The 21388-nt window shown below is 35.1% G+C and overlaps 2 protein-coding genes across 5 annotated transcripts in view; one reads left to right on the forward strand and one right to left on the reverse strand.

Annotated features, from left to right (window-relative positions):
* Nucleotides 1-11268, reverse strand: part of abcc12 (ATP-binding cassette, sub-family C (CFTR/MRP), member 12) — a 31660-nt gene extending 20392 nt beyond the window's left edge. Inside the window, exons 1-10 of one of the 2 annotated variants that reach the window (XM_009303354.5) lie at nt 10914-11268; nt 4288-4500; nt 4107-4192; nt 3826-3971; nt 3426-3572; nt 3077-3224; nt 1757-1993; nt 1387-1560; nt 1107-1254; nt 876-1024 (exon numbers count right to left, since the gene is read on the reverse strand). In XM_009303354.5, the coding sequence (XP_009301629.1) occupies nt 876-1024; nt 1107-1254; nt 1387-1560; nt 1757-1993; nt 3077-3224; nt 3426-3572; nt 3826-3971; nt 4107-4154 (1197 nt within the window). In that variant the 5' untranslated portion in view covers nt 4155-4192; nt 4288-4500; nt 10914-11268. Of the gene's footprint in view, nt 1-875; nt 1025-1106; nt 1255-1386; nt 1561-1756; nt 1994-3076; nt 3225-3425; nt 3573-3825; nt 3972-4106; nt 4193-4287; nt 4501-9748; nt 10482-10913 lie in introns of those variants that run through there. The other variant, XM_068222698.2, reaches the window with a different exon arrangement.
* zgc:103601 lies at nt 10285-17971 on the forward strand. Of its 3 annotated transcripts, none has more exons than XM_073906454.1 (3): nt 10285-10402; nt 14467-14555; nt 15006-17971. In XM_073906454.1, the coding sequence occupies exon 3, from the start codon at nt 15013-15015 to the stop codon at nt 15877-15879; it is 867 nt and encodes a 288-aa protein (XP_073762555.1). In that variant the 5' UTR covers nt 10285-10402; nt 14467-14555; nt 15006-15012; the 3' UTR covers nt 15880-17971.
* The last annotated feature ends 3417 nt before the right edge of the window (nt 17972-21388 follow it).

Here is a 21388-nt window from a genome sequence, read left to right on the forward strand (position 1 = left end):
ATTGTGTAATGTAATCAATGACGTACATCCGAGGGAGCGAGACAAAGGGAAGTTATCGTGAGAACAACATAAAAATTGTACTAGGATTCAGCCATTAACTCACACTTAACTTCTTTGTTTCTTCTGTTGAACAAATGAAGATATATGGATGTTAATCACTGAATTTCAGAGACTAAAAAATGTAATAAAAAAAAAACACTTCTTAAAAAAAATTATGAAACATGTCAACATATTCAAAATATCTTCTTATGTTTTCAGCAGAAGAAAGAAAATAATAAAGGTTTAGAAAAAATGTGGGTCATCAAATTAACAAGTTAACTGTACCTTTTTTGCGTCCTATTTTTAAAAATACTATAAACAGAAACATTCTATTAAATAAAATATAATAAAGAGTCCAATGTTTCAATAATAAAGTTTGTAGTATTCATAATTACACTGCTTTTAAATCAGAACATTCATCAAAGCATCATGTATTTAATCAAAAATACATTACAAATGTTATTTTGTGAAATACTACAGTATTAACCTGTTACAGTTTTAAACTTTAATTCAAAATTCAGTATCAGCACCCATTACTCCAGTTTTTCTCGTTTTTTTAGAAATCACTAAACGGTATAGTTAATTAATAATCACCTTTTATAGTTAATAATAATCAAAAATAATAATAATTTTGCAGACACTGTGATGCACATTTTCCCCGATTCATTGGATCAATACAATGTACCATCGAACAACATTTTTATATGATTTTTAAAAAGAATAAATATAAAATAACCATAATGTTCTTTGTTATACTCCAAGCCCAAACTTTTAAACAGCAATGCTGCTCATATAGTATATTACAGACATATTTCTGCTTTGTTTCATGCACTTACAGTAGAAGGTAGAAGTGGCAGTTTCAGTGATGTGTGGACGATGAAGGTGACGATGGTCGCTAGCGTGGGAACTATCGTCGTTAAAGAAGAGTTTAAACTCTGAACATAACCAGCCTTTTGTAATAGCAGCTTCTCGTTTTTCCTGATGTCTAGATGTGAAAAAGCAATTAAAGAATTGTTGAGAAAAAGGAGAGAATGGATGAAAATAACAAGAGTGGACAGATGGACCACCTGTGATTGACTTCTCAAAAGACTCCTCCCATGCATACATCTTAATGAGCTTGATGCAAGTCAGAACCTCATTCATGGTGCGAACTCGTTTATCTGTCACAGATACAGCCCGCCTTCTGAACACACCGATCAGCCTGGCGATAGAGAACTACAACACACACACATATATATATATATATATATATATATATATGCACAAATAACAAAATATAACTGATACCATTTAATTTTAAATAAAGATTTCAAAGCACATAACACAACACAAAAGAAGGCTGCATACCTGTATTGGAAGGAAGATCAAATACACTAGAATTCCAATAAGTGCTGTGTATCCAAGAATAAAGCAGGCATATATGATACAGATGATCAGCAGTACTGGAACACACAGCAGAAATGTCCCAAATATGACCGCATCAAACAACCGATAGCCATCACTCGTCAAGACGTTTATCGTCTAAACCAGACACAAAACATACAAAGAATGAAGACTACAGTTCATGACAAACACTCTTTGGATTGTATATAGTCATTTAAAATTGTTTAGTTTACTACAGCACATTAATGCCCTAATAAAGCCACTAATAAGTAGATTCTGCATCTAGAAAATATTGTGGCAGTATTCACTGATGAACCAACAATCAGTAGCTTACCTCTCCTACAGTGATAGTAGTAAGACTCCTAAGAGAGATGATTTTCTTGAAAGCAAGCATGGAGAATGCTCCCTTCACTCTCACAGCTGTCCTCAAGTTCACAGCCCACAGGACGGATGCAAAAAATGCCTTGCTGAACTCCGTGAGGAAAAGAGCCACACACACACCGACACCATGCACCACTGTAGACGGTTCAGACTGCTCGACATAGTTCAGGATTTCATATACTAGAATTGACTAGAAAAAAAGACAAAATGTATACATAAGCCAACATTTTCAAACAGATTTATGGTGTATGACAGCAAATAACACTACACACAAGCACTACAAGCATGGACAATATTTACAAATTAAGAGTTTAGATGCAAAAACCTCTAAAAGCCGTTTGATATTTTCTTAAAAAATGAGCGTTTTTCTTAAACTCTTGTGTATTGGCTTAGAAATTTTACATTTATAGTGACAAATAGGTTCTTTTCATTGCCTTTCAAGGGAAACAACTGAACATAAACGTTAAAGATTGAGAAAAAATTTCATTTTAGCAGAATGTTTCAGTGGACATTTAAAGGTTTTTGCATCTGAACTCGTCAAATTGTTGTTTTTTGGTACAGTGACATTATAAAAGTATTCTTAACACATTACAGATTAGCATTATAAAAGCATTTTTTTTTTTTGGCTTGAGAAAGCACTGCCAGAATGTTTGAAACAGATTTAAAAACTATTAGAAGTTTAAGTTTGGAGTGAAAAAGAATTTTAAAAAAAAGTTTTCTGGCATGCTATGTACATGCTTGCATGATATAACCTTGCTATAGCACACATTTTAGCATATAGCTTGATTGTAGCACTTTCTAACATATTTCTTTATAATATAAATTTGAATGATTTTACAGTATGTTAACATTACTTAGCATATTACTAACATGTTTTAACTATTGTTTTACATGTTGCTACTTGCTAGCGTGTTTAGCTCATAGCTTACACATTTAAGCTGTTGCAAGAATGTTTTAGCACACTGTTTGTTTAAATTAGCACATCTACCACATTAAGATGAATTAGTATGTTGCTAACATGTATCTAGAAGTACACACATTTTGCTAAAAAGACTTAGCATGTTGCTAATGTATGTGGTTATTTGTTAACATGTTTGTTATTTGTTTTCAAGTATTTTAGTCCATGGACAACAGGATAACTAGCTTATTTGTAGCATGCTTTATTACATTGTAAACATGCATTACTATTTTTGTGAGTTTGATTAAACATGTTAGCAATAGTTATAGTAATTAGACAGACAGACAAATAGAGGAAGAAGCTCATTTCACATACCGGACCAACAAATACAGCAAAAGCAAACATGACAGAGGCCAAGAATGACACTATAAATCTTGTCTTCTGAAAACGCATGATCACGGCAGAAAGAGACGCCTTCTCAAGACCCACACGGGCAACTTCTTCATCCCACAGTCTCTGGAATCTAAACACAACAAATATCACAACATTTTAAAAGTACTTTTTAAGATTAAATATAGATGAACAGAATTCTCCCAGACTGATTCTGGATACATGAAAAGACTTTAAAAATGAGTTTGTCTTTGCCATGTGCTACACTACAGCAATCCTCCTGAGTTTAAACGGAAAGAATATGAATCAAATCTAGAGCTGTTGACATTTGTACCTCTCTCCATTGATGTGAGCTCCATCATGAGGGGAGAGGAAAAGAGAGTCTTCATCTAATCGATTTCGGAAGAGCCTCCACATCATGGGTGTCATCCATGAAAACGATGTGAAGGAGAAGAATCCAGCATCATCAACCGGGTGTGAACTGTGCAAAGTTAGAAAATGCATTTTCGACATTACAATATGACTTTAAAACATATTCAGATATTAAGGAATGTCACGTGAATTACAGACTAATTGATAAAAATGTAATAAGTGGTTATTTAAAAAGTGGTCCGGTCACCACAAAAACAAAAATGCATTTAGTTTTGTTTCAGATCTTTTGATAGTATGGTGTTGAAATTGTGATGAAGCAATAAGCTTGTAACACTTTTTACGAAATCTTGTGAATGTCTTACTTTGACGCAAAACGAAATGGGATGAGAGTTTTCAAGCTTTGTTGGTACTTGTGCTTCTTAGGTGGAGGTTCTGGTTCCCTGTAATCTAGAACCGGGGGACCTTCTGGAAAGGCACTCATGGCAGATGAACTATCTCTTCTTTGTTTCTACATAATAAAAAAAGACAAACAAAGAAACTGAGATATCATAACATACAAATAATTGTGAGACTTTAAAAACATTTCATATGAGGACATGTTTTGACAGAAGAAAGTAAAATACTTGATAAACATCTCACTTACAAAAGAAACTCCTTCAACTTTCTGTTTTTCTGAAGGGAAGTCCTTCATTTTTACTATAGTAGTTTCTGGTGGTTATTATTCAAGATCTTCACATAAACATATGGAAATAAATTAAACATTGAACAAATAAATAGAAATCATGGTGAAAATAGTAGTAATAGTGAGATATTAAGTTCCTTACCTTTTACCAGTTGTGCACTGATCAGTGTAGTTGTCAGGCTAAACATGAATCCCTTAATACTCCGGCAGCAACGTGCTTTAAGGTCCTTACACTGAGTTACATCACAATTTTACCAGGCTCAAAGGTTATTACGAGCAGAGGGCTCGACACTCCTTCACACTCTCTCTCTGTTACCACCTGTCGGATGCAGAAACCCCAGTCTTTTTTTTCAGCCTGTGAAATAAACCAAACCAGATTACAACAGTCCTGAGGAAACCGACTCTATAGGTGAAAAGGCAAAGGCGAAAGAAGGTTCTTTCACCTCTGAAACTACTTTTCAGATAGATGATATACTACTGTTGATGACTGTCAGTCCCCATTTATGAGTTCACATCATAGTCAACATGAGTTGCAGATTCACTCAATTGGTGGACTTTAGTTTTATTCCTCAAACTCCAAAGTTTTATTTCTTCCATCGTTTTCCAATGAAGTTTTGTAATAATAGACATTATCTGTAAAAATTCAATGTATATTTATATGGCGAATTTGTTGTGTATTGCCATACATGATGAAGTGAATTTGGCCAGAAGTAAAAAGTTCTGTCTCCATCACTATACTGGGGCATTATGACCCCTATGCCCCCCCTGCTGTTCTCACACTACAGGTACAAGCCAGGCTCAGCCCTGCTTGCATACCTGTCAACCCTACAGTTTTTCCCTGGATTCTCCCGTATTTTACCGTTCTATCCGGCTATCATTCCGTAAAGGTATTTTCCCGTATTTCTCCCGTATTTTCAGTCTTTCTCTGAAGGGTGGTAAATAGCCGAGCCTCCTTTTACGCAACCCATACCTCCGAACCACCAGGGGCTGCCCCTCGCTCTTAAATGGGAGTCTGTTCTGTGCTTTCGCTTTGTTTAGGCATCAAAACACTTAGTAATAAATATAAAAAAGGCGGGATTCGCTTCTTTTTCATTACAGGTGCCATTGCCCCTTTATATGCAATCCTCAAAACAGTCATATAGCGGTGTGTTACTGACGCTGTTTCCCAAACGGATTCTGTACACGTGATTTAAAGTGGAGCAAAAGTCTGGGTTTTGGGTGCGTGTTTGAACAGACATATGCACATAATTAATAATAATACCATCTAAAAATGTCAATCTTGGTGGGGTTTTTATCCAAACACATCTAATTTCATCCTAAATGAGCATAAAAAGTTAGGAAAGCAAATGCTTTCATTATAATGTTAGATGTGTGCATTTTTTAAATGACACCACTGTTATTTAATGCGATCAAATCTAAATAAATAAGAGATTCATTAATTGCTCTTTCATCAGAATGTGTAAGTTATACAGTAAAGAAACGGCTTATGAGATTTGATAACTTGATTCTATTTCTTTATAACAGTTAATTTTAATAAGCTGAACTGTTTGCTAATGTATTTGCTGCTGATGTATAGTACATATTAAAGTGGGCATATCAGTGTTAACAGGTACTGTATGTGCTTGGTTTCATTAAGCAACCAGTCTTGGGCTTTAGCCACTCTGTACTTAATCAATTCTTCAAGCTTTTAAACATTTAGACACTTCTCAATGAGGTCTGAGTTGTTTGTAACCATCCTATTATTTCAGTAGGTGATGGTACACCTAACCTTAGGAAGGGTAAATGCTGATTTAAAGCTCGTCTGACCTATGAACACTTTTTTCTGATGAGTCAGGTTTGTTGACATGACGGTAAGCAAAGTTATTAACTTGCTCATGTCCTACGTCACTAAGATACGATTTATGATCGGCACAGTCTAAATGATATATTACCACTTGATAATTTATTACTGGGTTTAATACAGAATTTTATTCACACTTTCACAATTATGGATAATTTGGTGTTGCTGATTACCTTCTTAATGAACAAAAGAGAAGTAACATTAAACAATAATAGCAAAGCACAAATGAATGTAAACCAGTAATAAACATACAAAAATATGTGTGTAGCACAATAAAAGTAAATCCAAGGACTATTAGCCAGTACAGTACAGTACACAAACACTGTACTGGCTTGTGTAGAAGAATAGTCTGTCTTAGGTTAAGTGTATAGTTAAGTATTTACAGTATATGTATAGTTGGTACGTAAGTTAGTATACAAGTCTGGCATGTTAGTTATGTTTAGGTTTAAAGTAGCTCTTACATCCAGTGTTGATTGTATATTTATGATTATGTTTATGTAGAATTCAGCTTCTCAAATTAAATACCCAAACAGGCTCTCATTAGTTTTGTAACCAATTGAAAGTTTTAAAAGAAAGCAGACTGAAAACTAAGCCAAGAGCACCCAAACCGGGAACAGGTAATCGACAGAATGTAAAAGAAACATACAGTAAAATGTAAACCTGCTTTCTGTTTGCCACGGACAGATACAGAATGGAACCATGGTTAGAACTTTATTGTCCTGTGTGAGATTGAGTGAGTAGCGACTGTACAGGTCTGTGTGCATCTGTACCAGCTCTGCTACTCAAACCTACCGTTTACTCATGTTGCTAACTTAGTGTTGTGCTGAATGTTTTTCTTCTCTTTGACTCTGAACTGTGTGGATATAAAGCACATCAAAGAAGGCAGAGTTCCAGCACACACTCACCAATTGCGTAAATAATCGAGGACCAAGGGTAGCTCAAAGATGTTTAGGAGCCAAAGCGAACTGCCCCAAAAAGTTTACTTTGGTGAGCTGTTTTAAACTGCTGAAACAAACCTTGTTCTAAGCAGATTTGGTTTGAAATGACATAAAAAATATATATTTTCCAGAAATAAGTCAAGTTTTATCTTAAAACAAGTAAAAAATAATCTTGAAAGTAAAACAATCTTGTTTTTGGTTTGAATTAAGATTGTTTCACCTACTCCATTAGCTAATTATTTAGCTTGTTTTAAATAAAAACTCACTTAATTTTGACTTTATTTCTTAAAAAAACTAATATTTTGTAAAAAACTAAATTTTTGGATATTTGAACTAGAAACAAACTTAAACTCATTCATTTTCTGTTCAGTTTAGTCCCTTCATTTATTAGTCCTTTTCCCCCAGAGCGGAATGGACCGCCAACTTATACAGCACATGTTTTATGCGGATGTCCTTCCAGTTGCAACCCATCACTGAGAAACTCCCATACACACTTGCATTCACACGCATCCACTACAGACAATTTTGCTAACCCAATTCACCGATAGCACATGTCTTTGGACTGTGGAGGAAACCGGAGCACCTGAAGAAAACCCACGCTAACACGGGGAGAACATGCAAACTCCACAAAGAAAAGCCAACTGACCCAGCCGGGGCTCAAACCAGCGTCCTTCTTGCTGTGAAGTGACAGCGCTACCCACTGCAACACTGTGTCGCCCCCAAACCTAAACTCTTAAGTTAGAAAAGTATTTTACAGTGATGGGCTGTGTTGATTTAATGCTTCATTTTGGGAGAAATAACATTTAGAAAGATATTGAAAAGTTAAAACGTTAATACACTATGAATAGACTTTGGAGCTTTCTAAGCAGGGTAAATGCCACATTATAAAACATTAGAAAAATGACATGTAAAGCTAAACAAAGTTCATTTTCTATGTTTTATCTTGGATACAAGCGAAGCACAAAAACTGGAAATACCTGGCATATGACTTTAAACTTTATAATTTGCAGTTCACGATTAACACAATTTTACCAGGCTCAAAGTTTATTACAAGCAGAGGGCTTGACACTCATCCACTCTCTCTACATTACATTCTGTTGGATGCAGTTTTTTTTTCAGCCTGTGAAATAAACCAAGCCAGATTACAACCGTCCTGTAGAAACCGACTCTATAGGTGAAAAGGCAAAAGAAGGTTCTTTCACCTCTGAAATTATTTTCAGTTAGATTATATACAACTGTTGATGACTGTCCGTCCCCATTTATGAGTTACAGTTTCACTGAATTAGTGGACTCTAGTTTAATCCTCACGGCCAATTGTTTTTCACTGCAGTTCTTTAGACAATAGTTGTAAGTATAGGCTATTTCTATAGCCATCCTGTATTTTACGCTTTTAGACATTAAGACACTTCTCTATGAGGTTGTTTGTAATGATCATAGCATTTCAGTGATGATATGCCTAACCTTAAGTTAAATGCTGCTTTAAAGCTCTTCTGACCTATGAACATTTATTTCTGATGAGTCAGGTTTGTTGACTTGATGGTGAGCAAAGTTATTCATGATTAACACAATTTTAATGAAATATTACTTTGTAATTCATGACTGGGCTTAGACGTTTATTCACACTTCTGGATCTTCTGGATAACTTTGTGTTACTGATTAGTGGGCCCACCCGGAATCTGTGTCCGAAGAATTCTGCAGATTTTCCGCAGATTTTTAGGCCATTATTAATTCTGTTTATTTGCTTGAGTAAATGTGTGTACATCTATATATACTCAGTTTTTTAATTAATTTCAGTAATATTATTGATTAATATGAAAATGTTCATCTGATTTATGCACAATGCAGTTTGTACAGCATTATTTTCTGTCTTTTACTAGATATATTATATGACAAACTTGCTTTATTTACCAAAAAAGTGAATCTAATTGGATTTGCATTTTAAACATTAAATAAAATTTAAAAATTTATTATTTTTATTTAATAAATTAAGGTTTTAGTTATGATACTTCCAAAAACATTCCGCCAAAATCCGCAGACTTTAACCAAAATTCCCAGCTGAAATAACAAAAAACGTCCGCAGATTCCATCTTGCCCAACTGATTAGGCTACATTATATGGAACAAAAGGGGAGGAGTACCATTAAACAAACATAGCAAAACACAAATGGCTATAAACCAGCATAAAGGTACGAAAAACTGTGTAGCACAATACAACTAAATCCAAGCACTTTTAGCCAGTAGAATACAGTAGCTACAGACTTCTTGTTATTAGAAACCTGCAATATCTTGAATGTTTTACAAACACTAACGTTGGCCTTTTAATAAAATCTACATATTTTTTGTAACATGCCAATGTTGTGCTGAGAGTTCCTTTCAATTATTCATTCATTCATTCATTCATTTTCTTTTCGGCTTAGTCCCTTTCAGCCAACTCACACAGCACATGTTTTACGCAGCGGATGCCCTTCCAGCTGCAATCCATCTCTGGGAAACATCCATACACACTCATTCACACTCATACACGTACAATTTAGCCTAATCAATTCACTTGTAGCACATGTCTTTGGACTGTGGGGGAATCCGGAGCACCAGGAGGAAACCCACGCGAATGCAGGGAGAACATGCAAACTCCACACAGAAACACACACCGACCCAGCCAAGGCTCAAACCAGCGACTTGCTGTGAGGCGACAGCACTACTGCGCCACTGTGTCGCCACAGTTTCAATAATGTACAATTAATTGTAGGTTACTTATTATTTTGTAAACTGATTTAATTAGATCCTGCTCCTAAAAAACTATACTCTTATCGATAAAATATTTCTTACCGTTCGCCAACAAATCCTCCTGCGCATGCGCTTTCTGCATCATCTTGTCATCCGTGCATTGGTTTTTAGTTCGTTGGAATCAAACTGGTTTGATTTGAAAAGTTTTACTGAACGAGCCGTTATGTGTTTTGCTCAGTAATGTTAACTGATTTTCCTTCAGATGAAAAATCTGAAGTTTTCAGTGTCTTTTTTTGCGAAAAGATTCACTGAAATTGTTTAAATATAAATAGGCTCTCGTCGAAGTATTGAGACCAAATGAAAGTTATAAAGGGAAGCTGGCTGAACATACAACAACTAAAACTAGAACAAATGCAACACAGAATGCATCTAAACCGGGGAACAGGTACAATTGGCAGAATATGAAAGAAAGCCCTCTTCACGCAGACATCGCAGCACGGCCGAGATATTAAAAGCCATAACATCCTGTCTCCCTGACATCCTGTCTAAACGGCGCTCTTTTATCTGACCGTTATCTGTTGAAGGCAGCGTTTACTGTATGCGTATCGCTATACTGTGCTGCTTACGCAGGTTTGTTTATGACTAAAACTGAAAAAGAAAAAAAAAACTAATTTGATCCATAAGTTTTGATCGTTGATTTTGTGACTGGCGGTTAATTCCGCGTCCCGTAATAAATCAGGGACTTGCTGAAGCAAGGTGAGTCAGTGGCTTTAGAAATCCGAGACTTTAGAAGTTTTTCTTTTTTTTTTAAGGTAGGCTATGTATCTTCGTTCACAAACGCTCTTTGGCTTCCTGCAGCCTGTTATGTTTGTTATGTGATCACAGAAGAAAAGCTTTATTTTCGTCTGGACTACTTCAGATTTCTAAAAAGTATTAGATATTTTAATTAGAAACAAGACAAGAACTTAGTTAGAAAGTTGGAAAAGCATTTTTGCAGTGGCTCTGTTCAAATGAATGCTTCATTTGGAGAGAAATAACTGAATACTTTTTATTCAGAATAATTTTATCCTAAATAATAGTATTAATAATTATTATTCAGTTATTTCTCTTGAATAATGTTAATATGCTAGCCTATGAATACATTTTGGAACTTTTCTAAACAGTTTTATCACCACATTATTAAACAGCAGCTAAATGCCATGTAAAGCTAAACCAAGTTCATTTTCTATGTCTTATCTGGATAGAATTAACAGAAAAACAAAAATACCTTGCGTGACTTTAAACTTCTCATTTTGCTGCACAAGAACACAGGAAAAGGGATTTCCTCCTTTCTTTTTTGGTGACCAACTCGTGATACAGTATGTTTAGCTCCTGATTCAAGCAACAAGTTCAGAAACACAAGCCTTGGAGTTTGTTCATTGATGCATGTTTTCCACAACAACAGCTCTGTGTCTACTGACCAAACCATGTGAAACTCTCTCTAGCTCTCTCTGCTTTTTCTCAGTTGTGAGTCACAATGACAGAACATGGTGAAGTCAGTCTCTAAATAAAAGCCATCCTATGATGAGTTCTTCAGTCAAGACATGTTCTCTGTTCCCTTCTCACGTGATATTCTTTAGTTTTGATTAATGTATCAGACAGCACACATTATATAATATATAGAAAAAAAAAACACTTTGCATTAAAACAAAGTTAAAATTCATTTATAAATTAAATATAAATGAAGTGAAAATTTGTGTGTGTGTGTCTATATATATATATATATATATATATATATATATATATATATATATATATATATATATATATATATGTTAATTTTTCTTTAAATTGACACAAGTAAAAGATAAAATTTTTAAATGTTTTAACATACTGGAATAATAGTAATATGAAGTGTCAACAAACTCTAATTTAATAATCTAAGTGTCAAAATTTCTGTTGCTTTACTAAAATGAGTGTTTTAAGTGTTTAATTTAACCCACATCAGTGTTAAATGGACACTTGGATTTGAACACTATAACACTATACAGGGACTTACACCAGAAATTGAACATCTCATTTGCTGTGTGTGTGTATATATATATATATATATATATATATATATATATATATATATATATATATATATATATATATATATATATATATAATCATAGGTTATTATACTGATAGAGGTTGTTGATCTTTGTGTAGCTCCAGACAATCTGTAATACACAAGTTATGTAACACACTCATCACCATCTTAATGATTCTTTTGCGGAGTCAGTCACTCATTGTCTCTGTTGGCAACGTTCAGCATTCAAGATACTGCAACTATCCATGTTCATTCTATTGAAACGTACATCATGCTTTTATTTGCATAGTAAGGAGATGAACTGGTTTAATCTACACTTGGTAAATAGTTTAGGATTCTATATATATACAGTATATATCTTAGAATAAATTTTAGGTGATCATTATTAACATTTGCAATGCCATTTTATTACATACACCTAACTAGTACCGGGTAGGACCCCCTTTTGCCTTAAGAACTGCCTTAATTCTTCATAGTGTAGTTTCAACAAGGTACTGGAAACATTCCTTAGTGATGTTAGTCCATATTGACATGATAGTATTATGCAGTTGCTGCAGATTTGTCTGCTGAACATCCATGATGTGAATCTCCCGTTTCACTACATCCCAAAGCTGCTCTATTGGATTGAGATCTGGTGTATGTGGAGGCCATTAGAGTACACAGAACTCATTGTCATGTTCATGAAACCAGTCTGAGATGATCTGCGCTTTATGACATGAAGCATTATCCTGCTGGAAGTAGCCATCAGAAGATGGGTACACTGTGGTCATAAAGGGATGGACATGGTCAGCAACAATACTCAGGTAGGCTGTGGCGTTGACACAATGCTTAATTAGTAGTAATGGGCTTCACCACGTGGGGTCTAGGGCTACTGCTGTGACCCACTGTAACCCACTCACTAGATATTTTTACTTTTTCTGACCATTCTCTGTAAACTCTAGAGATAGTTGTGCGTGAAAATCCAAGTAGATCAGCAGTTTCTGAAACACTTTGACCAGTCCGTCTGCCACCAGCAACCATGCAGCGTTCAAAGTCACTTAAATCACCTTTCATCCCCATTCTGATGCTCTGTTTGAACTGCAGCAGATCGTCTTGACCATGTCTACATGCCTAAATGCATTGAGTTGCTGCCATGTGATTGGTTAACAAGACATTTGCATTAATTAGCAGTTGGACAGTTGAACCTAATAAAGTGGCTGGTGATTGTATGTTTATTTAGCTATTTTTAGTATGTGTGCATTTACAAAATAAATTGTGAAAAATTTATGCTCACTATTAGTTTAGATTAATATCAAAGATGCTGGAAAACATCAGTATAAATATTTTTAGCATTGCTACATTCATTAAAATATCATTTATTAAAAACTGTGTATCTTGAATATTAGCTTAATGTGACCACTCGAAGACGCTGTAAAACAACAAAAGCTTTGCGTTTTATTGCCTCTAGTGGCGACACTAAAAATTAACATGTTATTTTAACATTAAGTTTGTATATGTCTGTATGTGGTGTGAAATTATGGAACATTCCAGAACAGATTCTCAAACAATGTCAGGATATTCATCAGTTTAAAAAGTTGTATAAATATATATTATTAAAGGAATATGATGATGAATAGAGGTGATTGAAAAAGGATAAAATGAGAAAGGTATGATGAAATTTTTTATTGATGGCTGTTTGCAGTACTATGACTATGTTATAAAATATAAATGTAAAAAAAATCAAACATATCATATGTCAAAGATGGCAAAGGATAAAATAGTTCTTATGCAAAGCTCATATGTCTCATGTAAAAAGAAGAGATAGGTAAAAGAAGAAATAAGTTTAAGTAATAGACGAAATTTGTGTGTAGAATGCGGTGGAAAAATAATAAGCATGTGGTCATCCTGCTCCTTTTTTGAATATGCTGAAATGTATTTTTGATAAAGAATTATGTATGATATTTCTGTTCGAAAATTTTTTAAAAATCTAATCAAATCAACCTAATTTTGGGTCAGATGTTGATAAAACACTTTAGTTTCTTTTTTAAAAATTATTTGAAATTACATTTTAAACTCAATAATTAGGTAAAGAGTGACATGTGCATAAGTGTCTAAGTGTCTCTTCATAATTTAGTTAGCATGTTTGCATTATTCTTATTATGTTTCACAGTAATATTAAATGATATTAAATAAACATAAATTCCTTATGTTGGATTTACAGTGAGAGCAAGGCAAGACATTGAATAAACACTTTAAAGATTTATTCTCAGTCAATTCAAACTTCAAATAGAACTTCATACAGAAGATTAGTGTCTGCTAGTGGTCATAAAATAAGTTTGCAAATGAGAAACAGATACTAACTCTGACCAGATCTGTGAAACAACACCTTTTCAGTCAAATTCAAACTTGCTTTACTGGCATGACAACTGTGATGCATTGTCAACGCATTTGTGATGTTTCCATTAAATAGAACATACGAAAAACAAAGTGTAGAGATAAATAAACTACAAATAACTTATTATTTAGGAATCAAATTTTTTATTTTTATTTTAGGACAAAACAATAATAAAAAACAGTGTATATATGGTCAACGATTTAGGACTCATTTAAAACTTTTTTACTTTGTAGTCTATCACACAGGCTAGTTGTTTAGTATGCATTTGTAATGAAAGCTGTGGGTTGAGTTTTACAGGGATGTTTCACTTTGTGGATTTTGACCCGTGTCTATCATTCGCAGTTAATATATTAATGTTATAAAACCTTACAGTCCAAGGGTTCCTGTTAGCCAATACCAGCCCCTTTCTAACATCCATTCAGAGTGCTAACCCTTCAGCTCTCGCTGGATTCATTTTAACGGTAAGATTTTAAAATATTGTTTTATTTTTTATCGTATAAATTTAATATATATTATGTTTAAGATTAGCTGTATCCCGTTATATTACTTTAAAAGCAAAATACATATATGTTTGGACATTTATATCTGGCAAAAACATTTACTTATGTAAATTCTCTGTTCATTTTAGTTACTTAAAATATTTATATTGACATTTTTTAGTTTAGTAATATTCAATTATATTATATATGATTTATTTGTTGGCAATAAATGCTTTTAGAAATATATTTTTGCCCTTACAATATTCTTTGGCATATTAAATATTGCACACCATTTTGCTGTACATCCCATTTGAGAACCTCACTAACAAAAAATGTACATGCTTAAAATTCTTCCTCAAACAGTATGATAAATATTTCTTATACAATGTAAAAACGTTAAAAGAATGACTGCTTGTGCATTGTGTCTTATAGGTTTATAATGGATCTGAGAGAGTACTTGAATAGGATTGGGTTTACTGGCCAGTTCAACAAACCTGACCTGGACAGTTTGTTCACCATCCACAAGCTGCATGTTATGAGTGTCCCATTTGAGAACTTCAGTGTTCACAATGGGGAGAAGAACTCAATGGACCTGCATGTTATCTATAACAAAATAGTCAAGAGCAATCGAGGAGGCTGGTGTTGTGAAAACAACCTCTTGTTCTCATGGGCCCTGAAGGAGATGGGATACAAATCTACCATATTGGGTGGCAGGGTGTTCAACTCTCTGGAACAGGACTTCCTTCCTAGTGACTCTCATCTCATCAATCTGGTGGAGATTGATGGAAAGCAGTACATCGCTGACGTGAGTTTTGGTATGTCATATCAGATCTGGTATCCCTTAGAGTTGATCTCAGGTAAAGACCAGCCACAGCCTCCAGGAGTGTTTCGCCTCACAAACAACGGTGAGAAGTGGATTCTGCAGAAGACCGGAAGGAAGCAAATAATTGTAGATAACGGCTTTGTGGATTCTACCCTTGTTGACAAACGGCTCACCAAGACATTATACTCTCTCACATTAACACCACGTGATGCAGATCATTTCCTGGAGATGTCGGTTATGCTGCAGACTAATCCAGACTCTCTCTTCCTGCTCAAGACCATTTGCTCCCTTCAGACGGTCACTGGCTACAGAGCTCTGCTCGGCTCGACATACAGTGAAGTCACTTTCAAAGAGGACTCAGATTCAGTGGAAATGAAGAAAATCCTAGATGATGAGATTGAGGATGTGCTGAAAGAAAAGTTTAACATGGTGTTGGTTAATAAGTTCACACCTAAAAACCAGAAAGCTGATTACCGCATGTAGTACTCAGCTACTCTCGACTCATCTACTCACAATTTAGAAGGCTCCCTCTGTGTGTGTTTAATTGTACCTGAAAGCTCTTAGTCATTCATGTTGTTTGATATTTGCTTCATTATAGAAGAGAGCTGCATTATTATGAGACAATCATTGCTCTTGATATTTTAACATTGTTTACTAATTAATACACGTGTCTGTTGCCTCATTACAAACATATGCAGCAAATTTCACAATATATACAATAAATTAACAAAACGTACTTTTCAACAGACCTTATGCCTCTTTGGGGTGACATTCTGAGATACTTTGAACAGATGCCTGCTTCATAAAACTGAAGATCTCAAGGGTTTCCATGTAGAAGGGGGTGAGGATGGGTGAAGTGAGACTTGCCCTTTTTAGCCGGTGGAGAAAATGTATTCATTGTTGTGCTTTCTTGGAGAGTGACATGGTGTTGGTGGTACAGGTGAAATAATATGTGATGTGCAACCCTAGGAATTTAGTGCTGCTGACTTTCTCCACAGTCGAGTTGTTGATGGTCAGTGGGAGAAAGTCAACAGGATCGATCACAAACTCTTTTGTCTTCTCCACCTTGAGGGACAGGTTGTTTGTGCCACACCTTTCAGCCAGCTGTGCCCCGTCCTTTCTAGCTTCTTCCTTTCTAGTTTCATCATTGTTGCTGACAAGACCTACCTCCATTGTGTCATCAGCAAACTTAATGATGTGGTTGAAGCTGAACTTGGCATCGCAGTCATGAGTCAACAGTGTGAAGAGCAACAGGCTGAGTACATGGCCTTGTGGGGCAGCTATGCCCAGAGTGATAGTGCTCGATGTGTTGTGGCCAAAATGGACTGACTGAGGTCTTCCAGTTAGAATGGTTAAGTTTTTTAATGAGCTGTTGAATAATTTTGTTGAATGCCAAGCTGAAGTCAATGAACTGCTTTCTAACATAGGAGTCTTTATTATCTCATGGCTAAGAGCCAGATGAAGAGTATAGGAAATTGCATAGTGCATAGAGTGGTTTGGACGATAAGTAAACTGGAGCAGATTGAGTGTGTTAGGGATGCTGCTTGATATTGTGCATAACGAACCTCTCGTGAAAGCACTTCAACCTGATTGGAGTCAGTGCTATGGCACGGTAGTCATTTAGGTAAGACACATGTGGCATGTGGGGACAACTGCCTTTCTCAGCAAAGTTATGAATACATCTGTTAGAACAGGGATGCTCAACCCTGTTCCTGGAGATCTACCTTCTCGCAGAGTTCAGCTCCAACCCTGATCACCCTGCTGAAAAATCCAGCTTAAACCAGCCTAGGCTGGTTGGCTGGTTGGCTGGTTTTAGCTGGTTGACCAGGCTGGTTTTAGAGGGGTTTTGGCCATTTCCAGGCTGGTTTCCAGCCATTTCCAGCCTGGTCTTAGCTGGTCAGACTGGAAAATGACCAGCTAAATCCAGCTAAAACCAGCTTGACCAGCCTGGTTTAAGCTGGACATAGCTGGTTTTGGCTGGGCTCCCCGCCTGGCTAAGCTGGTCAAGCTGGTTTTAGCTGGTCATCTCCCAGCCTGACCAGCTAAGACCAGGCTGGAAATGGCTGGAAACCAGCCTGGAAATGGCCAAAACCCCTCTAAAACCAGCCTGGTCGACCAGCTAAAACCAGCCAACCAGCCTAGGCTGGTTTAAGCTGTTTTTTTCAGCAGGGCAAACACACCTGAACTACTTAATTAGGACCTGGGGCCGTATGTATAAAACTTCTTAAAAATGCTCTTAAGAGTAGTCTTAAACTTTGACTTAAGTGTCAAAAAATTCTAAGAGTAGGAGAGATTTATAAAGAATCTAAAAGCCACTTTCAGTAAAGTTTGAGACTGATTCTCAAGCTCTAAGTTAAGTGTTGTAAATCAAGGACTACAATGACTAAAACACAAAATGGCCGCCCTTGACCTCTGAATCAGCCTATTAGGAGCCTGCAAGGATGAAGTCACAGCAGCACGACACCATTCACTGATAAATTAATACAATAAAATTATTCAACATATTAAAATATCATTAAGATGTAGTTTTGTGTTATGTGAAAAAAAAACAAATAAATACATGCATTTTACACAATCTTGCACAAATCGATTGATTGCATGGACAAATGTGATGCTTCTGAAGTAATTAAGCTGATAAGTCACATAATTGTAAATTGCACTCTTAGCTGTTTTTAAAAGAAAGAACAAAGTTTAAAGCCCTTAAAATATGGATTCAAAAAGAAAACCAAACTGGTCCAAGTAGAAAAGTGTTTTAGATGACATCCAGGGGAACATAATTTTGTTTAAATTAATCATTCTTACTTTTTAATGAACACAACTGTTTATTAAAGATGCAAACCTCTCACTGCATCACAGCTGCACCTTCAGCAAACTTTATGATTGTTTATGAGCGTCAAAAGTGGCTGATCTGTTCTGCGAAATATTTCACTGTGTCACTGCATATCAAACGACTTAAACAGAAAAACTACAGAAATCTCCACTGTGCTGAGCAAGAGCGCTTCTAACTGAACAGCGCATCATCGATGACGCAAAAAACACTTAAAAGCCCACAGAACACATTTATTCAGTAAAATGTTACCCAACCAATATCCTTCATACATTTTCAAATTTAACCTCAGTTGTAATAGCAATAACAGTTTAAGTGGTTTTGTCCATTTTTGTGGAATTTTAGCCACAAACCTAAATTTGATTTCATGAAACAAGTCTAAGCTATGTCATTATGTTTTCAAAAATTCAATGGCAATCTGTGTAATACTATAAAAGATACATGATTATAAATTATATATATATAATCGCACAATAGGTATTGCTGTCGCCTCACAGCAAGAAGGTCACTGGTTCAAGCCTCGGCTTGGTGAGTTGGCATTTCTGTATGGAGTTTGCTTGTTCTCCCCATGATCACATGAGTTTTTCCTGGGTGCTTCAGTTTCCCCCACAAGTAAAAAGACATGCGGTACATGTGAATTGAGTAAGCTAAAATTGTCTGTAGTGTATGTGTGTGAATGAGTGTGTGTGGATGTTTCCCAGTGATGGGTTGAAGCTGGAAGGGCATCCGCTGCATAAAACATATGCTGGATAAGTTGGCAGTTCATTCCGCTGTGGAGACCCCAGATTAATAAAGGGGAAAAATATATATATATATATATATATATATATATATATATATATATATATATATATATATATATATATATATATATATATATATAAATTATTCATACCCCTGACAGATGCTGACTTAAAGTTATTTTTAGTTTTTTATTTCCAGCTATTTTTTTCTTCTTCTTTTGACTGGACATGTTTCTCCCTAAAGATAATAAGATAATATGCAAGAGGCATCACTGTGGAACAAATAGTGCCATGTCCAAAATCATTTATATCATTTAAACTGTCACAGTCTATGGAAAAATCCAAAGTTCTAAACCATTGCAGAGTCCAGGCTGTTCTAAATCATCCTAATTACCCTGATTCATTGGGAACAGCTGTTTGAATTAAGTCATCAGGTGAAAAGCAGAAGCTCTCAGCTATTTGTAGACAGTCGTGGCTAAAATAACGGATATGCTGCTGCAGAGATTTGTGGCTGCTTACAACTCGGGAAAGGGCTAAAAGGCCATATCTAAATGTTTTGAAATTCCAGTAGCTACATTTCAGAGCATTTTTTTTTTTAAAAATACAAGATGTTTGCAGTTAAAAACTCAAAACATAAATGCACAGAAAAGGTGTATGCTAACATTATATTGAAGCATCTGTTTTTTTTTTTTTTGTTTGTTTTTTTTTTCCCCAAAAACAAACCACAGAGTTATGGGATCGGAAAACAATCTGTTTTTGTTTTGTTTTTTTCTCTCCCCTGAATAAGGAACGTTAATGTGCATTATAGATGTGACCAAATAAGTTAGTGAGTTTACAGTATACAACATACTTCGTAGAAACTGTGTGAATTAAACTGCACAGCCCAAAATAAACAGTAGCTACTCCTAAAGGATAAAGTTTGCTCTTTATAGAACAACAATAATTAACTTGTTTTATTTTACATTTTTGCATTTACGAGGGAAAAGCTTTGTTACTGATATGACTCCTCTCCATAATGGATGTGACCGATGTGAAATTGGCACTTGTGGGACTTTTTGGTAAATCAAATATAATTGTTTGAAAACGTTGACTTTATATATAGATTTTTACAATACTGTAAAAACAAGCCTACAAAAAATAACTACTTTGGTGAAAAAAAATATCATGGCAAGGTTGACATTTGCAAAGAATTGCTTTGCTAATGTTTTGCAGTAGCCAGCAGCCAGAGTCCTCACTTAAATCCAATTGAGAATTTGTGGAGGAAGTCAGATCAGGGTAAGGGCAAGGAGAGGTTGCATTATGAAAGAGTTTTACAGGTTTTTCTATGGACCTTGTTCAGTTTCTCAGTAGTTGAAGTCACAAATTTCATGTAGACAGATTTTAAAAAATTCATAATTAATAAAAATACCTGTGTGAACATGGCCTTATCGTCTTTAGGAGGAAGCATGTGTCATGTTTAATAAAAAAAAAACTTGCTGAAATAAAATAACTAATTTAAAAATAATTTCAGAATTTTATACAAATCGTTTTTAGGCTAGAGTAGACTAATGTTTTGCCTGATTTTTTTCTTGCATTTGCAAGGTTCTGACCACCAGGTGTCCCTAGTATTTGTTGTTCCAAACGCTTCAAAACAATCAAGGAAGAGGGATTGTGGGGGGTGAATTTCGAAAGAACCCGACTAAATATCAGGTGACAGCACCCTCTGGTGGTCCACAGAGGAGCGAGCAGGCATTCAATTACATACAGTACGTGTGTATTAAATATACAGTAAATCTTTTTGAAACCTGAATATAAACCTTTTGTAATGTTGAAAACAGATTATAAATAAAAGTTATGATTTTGAACTTTTTTTTTTTTTAAAGAAACCTAAAATTAAAATTTATCAGTTTCAACAATAATGTGAAGCAAAACACTGTTCAGCACTAATATTTGTAAAAATAGTTATTAGTGATTTTGCACTAATAATAACTGCTCATAATAGATCATAATAAAGACTGGAGTGATGATGAATTTTTATTTTGGGATGAGCTGTCCCTTTTAACTTATGCTGTTTTTCTATGCTATAGCTACAATAAATTTTCGTACAATACCTAAGGTTTCGCCATTGGTTTGATTAGAAAGAAAACATCAATATATAGTTGATTTCCGTTTTGACTTTTCCAGGCAATCTAAAATATTTTATATTAAGTTTCTCTATTAACTTTTTTTTTCATTAAAATAATAGTCTTCTCGTAATCAAGCTGCTGGTCTAACCATTTTTCTTTCTGTGTCATTGCCTTTGCGTATTCCGCTCTCCATCCACTTCATATGACAGATGCTCCAATAGTAGATGCCTCAGTTCCGACTGCACATACAGTATATTGTCAAAACGCCAAAGTGCGTAACATCCTGTCTCCTTACATCCTGTAAAATTCCTTTATCT

The sequence above is a fragment of the Danio rerio genome, chromosome 7 (assembly GCF_049306965.1).
Source record: "Danio rerio strain Tuebingen ecotype United States chromosome 7, GRCz12tu, whole genome shotgun sequence".
NCBI classification, from domain to species: Eukaryota; Metazoa; Chordata; class Actinopteri; order Cypriniformes; family Danionidae; genus Danio; species Danio rerio.

Bases quoted from the DNA above. Each gene is read 5' to 3' on its own strand.
- zgc:103601 (XM_073906454.1), top strand. From the start codon at position 15,013: ATGGATCTGAGAGAGTACTTGAATAGGATTGGGTTTACTGGCCAGTTC.